Source organism: Sinocyclocheilus rhinocerous, unplaced genomic scaffold (genome assembly GCF_001515625.1).
Source record: "Sinocyclocheilus rhinocerous isolate Xijiao unplaced genomic scaffold, SAMN03320098_v1.1 scaffold647, whole genome shotgun sequence".
Lineage (NCBI taxonomy): Eukaryota > Metazoa > Chordata > Actinopteri > Cypriniformes > Cyprinidae > Sinocyclocheilus > Sinocyclocheilus rhinocerous.
Genome location: NW_015632746.1, coordinates 153,804 through 157,666, shown reverse-complemented (window position 1 = coordinate 157,666; position 3,863 = coordinate 153,804). Strand labels below are relative to the sequence as shown.

Genomic DNA, 3,863 nt, shown 5'->3' with positions numbered 1-3,863 from the left:
CGCTTGAGGTATTCGGCCAATCACAACGCACTGGATAGCTGTCCAATCACAGCACACCTTGCTTTTCAGAACAATGAGCTTTGTAAAAACCGACGCGTTTCAGAAAGGCGGGGCATAGAGGAGAAACAATAATGTACAGTATGTGGGAAAATAATGTGTTTTTTTAACCTTAAACCGCATGTGTATTTGGTGTAATGAACACATTTCATTACACCAAATACACAAAATAATGTTCTTTTTAGCAACATCATATGACCCCTTTAAGGTGCAGTCAAATTGACCATTATTTGGCAAATTTCCACAAGAGAAATTCAAGCCATTTTAATAGTAATCCATGCAATTGGGAAATGTGTCAATTTCTAAATACAAATTCTTGACTTGTTTAATAACACTTTTGTTAATCAAGCTAGCAGGACCAATGTGAAGTTGTTAAGTCGCCGTCTTGATTTAATAACGCATAAAACTGCAATACACCCATTTAAATAGGTTTCAGCTTGTTTTTGATGTGTAGGCTACATGAATAATACAGCGTTCAGTTGGCCCACAAAGGTATTATCATGTCAATTACAAGCATGATTACAATATCAACGAAAACGATTGAAAATGTTGATTATTGTCCGTTTCTAGCAGGCAGCCCGCTAGTTTTTGACACACAGCCAGAGTGTCATGTCCAGCCTCTCTGTGAATGATTTCTGCCGCTCCAGTGGGAATAAGTGGGTGCAGAACAAGCCCACAGAGAGCCATCTCACCAACACACGGCACGCTCGCAATAAACCAGGTCAGCAATGAGCAGAAAGGGACAAAGACAAATGGAGAATCCACACAGCAGCTGCTAGAGCGAATCACACTCACTTTGCTCCACGTAGCAGCACCAACATAGCATACTACTGTTTGAAATGTTTACCGTTATCAATAAAAGCTGATTCACATACTGTTCTCTTCAAAAACAGTATTTATTGCAGTCCAAACATAGCCTGTTGTGAGTAGAGTAAACTTTACCCTACTTACTAGGGTTGAGCTGAAGGGAATCAACTCACTCTTTGGCTTGCTATTAAACAATACACATATTAACTAGTCAAACCAGTGTGTGTGTGTGTGTGTGTGTACTGTACTCAACAACTGGACCATTTCAAACAATCAACACAACCTACCTACTAACACATACCACAGTAAGAACAAAACACAAACACACGTGAGCCGATGTGAATGATTAAAGTGTACTTGGGTTCATTTAGCTGCATTTTCAGCAGGGAATGTAAATAAAAAAAACGGAGTGTGAGTGTGTTGCAACAGTGCTGATGAGATCGTTTCTGAGGCATGTCCGTTTGTGGCAAACACTTCCTCCTTACAGGAAACACTCAAAACAACCACACGACACTTCAAATGTGAGCTGCCATAAAACTGGCTTACACTAATTAATAAACCATCAAATACAAACTGATTTGAAATGTAATATTTTTCTTTATGTACCACTTTTGTGCTTCCGCCGAGATTGTTTGGTAATATTTTGACTGCTGTACTTATCTTTGATAAACATCTCTTTGAGTGACTTTGTGCGCATGTATATTCAGTAAATGAATATGACAGTTATGCCTAGTCATATCAAATGTCTATCCATCCATCTGTTTATCTATTCATGTGTACAATCAGTATGGTGCTGGCAACACCAAGGTTATGGGTTTGATTCCCAATATATGTATGAGCTGATAAAATATATACGCTGAATTTAATGCAAGTCACTGGAGATAAAAGCATCTGCCAAATGCATGAATGTATAAATATATGTAAATATATTAGTGCTGTCAAATGATTAATCGCATCCAATATAAAAAAAATTGTTTACATAATATATGTGACCCTGGAGCACAAAACCAGTCATAAGTAGCACAATAACATTTGTAGCCAACAATACATTGTATGGGTCAAAATTATTGATTTTTCTTTTATGCCAAAAATCATTAGGATATTAAGCAAGGTTTAAAAAAAAACTAATTTTTGATTAGTAATATGCATTGCTAAGAACTTCATTTGGACAACTTTAAAGGCGATTTTCTCAATATTTAGATTTTGTTTTTTTTGCACCCTCAGATTCCATATTTTCAAATAGTTATATCTCGGCCAAATATTGTCCTATCCTAACAAACCATACATCAATGGAAAGCTTATTTATTCAGCTTTCAGATGCTGTATAAATATCAATTTCAATTTTCATATTTACCCTTATGACTGGGTTTGTGGTCCAGGATCACATATGTATTTACTGTGTATATTTATTATGTATATATAAATACACACACATACAGTACATATTTTGAAAAGATTACATGCATTTACATGTATAAATTTATATTAAGTATATTTAATATATACACAAAACAACATATTTTTCTTAAATATATTCATGCATGTGTGTGTATTTATATACACGCATAATAAATATACAGAGTACACGTGCATATATTATGTAAACAAAATGTTTTATTTTGGATGCGATTAATCGTTTGACAGCACTAAAATATATGTAACAATCTAACTCTTTATCTATCCATACATCTTTTTCCATCTATCCATCCAGATTTCTGTTCATCTCTTTATCATCTGTACATTCATGCACCTTTTTATCCATCTACATATCCATCGATTTTCAATGTGCAAAGCCAAAAATGTCTTGAATAAGTCTCCCCTAGCAGCTTTGACTTGATTTACGTGACTATAAAACACATCTTTGTTTTAGTGTCTTGGTCTGCATCACACAAACAGATAATCTCAGTGAGTGTGGATTCAAACACAAAGCTGCTCTGCCTAATTGTTTCCTTGAAGAGTCAGACTGGCTAACAGCAGGCCTGCCCTCACAATAGCATGAAAACATTGGCCATCTGAACCCGAGATAGTGAACATGAAGCGCCATTTACTAGTAAACAAACGAAACGTGACTTTATATAATGCAGTGAATGCAGCCGACACGACGAACACTCGCGGCTGTCTCGAGCCCTAATGAGCATACCACCGGGATTTGATACACAGCCCACCTCAAAATAGCCTAGACGCTGTGGATAATGGTGCTATTGACTATTAATCGCTGGTTAAGTTACCTCGAACTGCCAGTGCGCCGCTTGCAGCAGCTGCTTCGCCTGATCCGCCGCGCAGCCCGCGGTCAAAACAAACTGGTTGATCATCACTTGATGTCTCAGCTCGTCCATATTCACCGACATCGCCGCTGTTCGCTCCTCCCGTGAACGGAAAGCTCCGTACGATGCGTGTGTGTTCGTTGAAAGCGAGAGTCGCTGCCAGGGCCGTCTTCCTTCACGCTCTCTCCTCGCTCGCCTTCCAGTAACAACAAATAGCTCATGTCATCATCACCGACAACAAACCCAAACGCGCTCTCTGATTGGCTACGGAGCCAAAACAGCGAGTACACACGGGCGTCCCATTGGTCCATCGACAAATGGGCAATCGGCTCAAGTGACGTAATTTAAAGCAACGCGTCGCGCGTGGTTGGACGCTTGCGAGCGGCACGAGCTCTCTCATTGGTCAGAATAACAGGAAACCGTCGCGTTTTTATTGGTCAGATGAAAACATTTCTTTTTTATTATTATTAATGCCAAAATATTTTTATTACAAGTACAGAACTATACAATATCAAGAACAATAGATGACAAAATATCACATTTAGATTTACATTTAGCCATTTAGCAGACGCTTTTATCCAAAGCGACTTACAAGTGAGGACAATAGGAGCAATGAAAACTAACAAAAGAGCAATAATATGATAATAATATCCTCATTTGTAAGTCGCTTTGGATAAAAGCGTCTGCTAAATGATTAAATGTAAATGTAAATATGAAAGCGCTATATGACAAGTC

The 3,863-nt window shown here is 37.9% G+C and overlaps 1 protein-coding gene across 2 annotated transcripts in view; it reads right to left on the bottom strand.

Moving 5' to 3' along the window:
* Positions 1–3,437, bottom strand: part of ubald2 (UBA-like domain containing 2) — a 19,524-nt gene extending 16,087 nt beyond the window's left edge. For both annotated transcript variants that reach the window (XM_016556102.1, XM_016556103.1), the window contains exon 1: positions 3,093–3,437. In XM_016556102.1, the coding sequence (XP_016411588.1) occupies positions 3,093–3,212 (120 nt within the window). In that variant the 5' untranslated portion in view covers positions 3,213–3,437. The remainder of the gene's footprint in view (positions 1–3,092) is intronic.
* Positions 3,438–3,863: the final 426 nt, after the last annotated feature.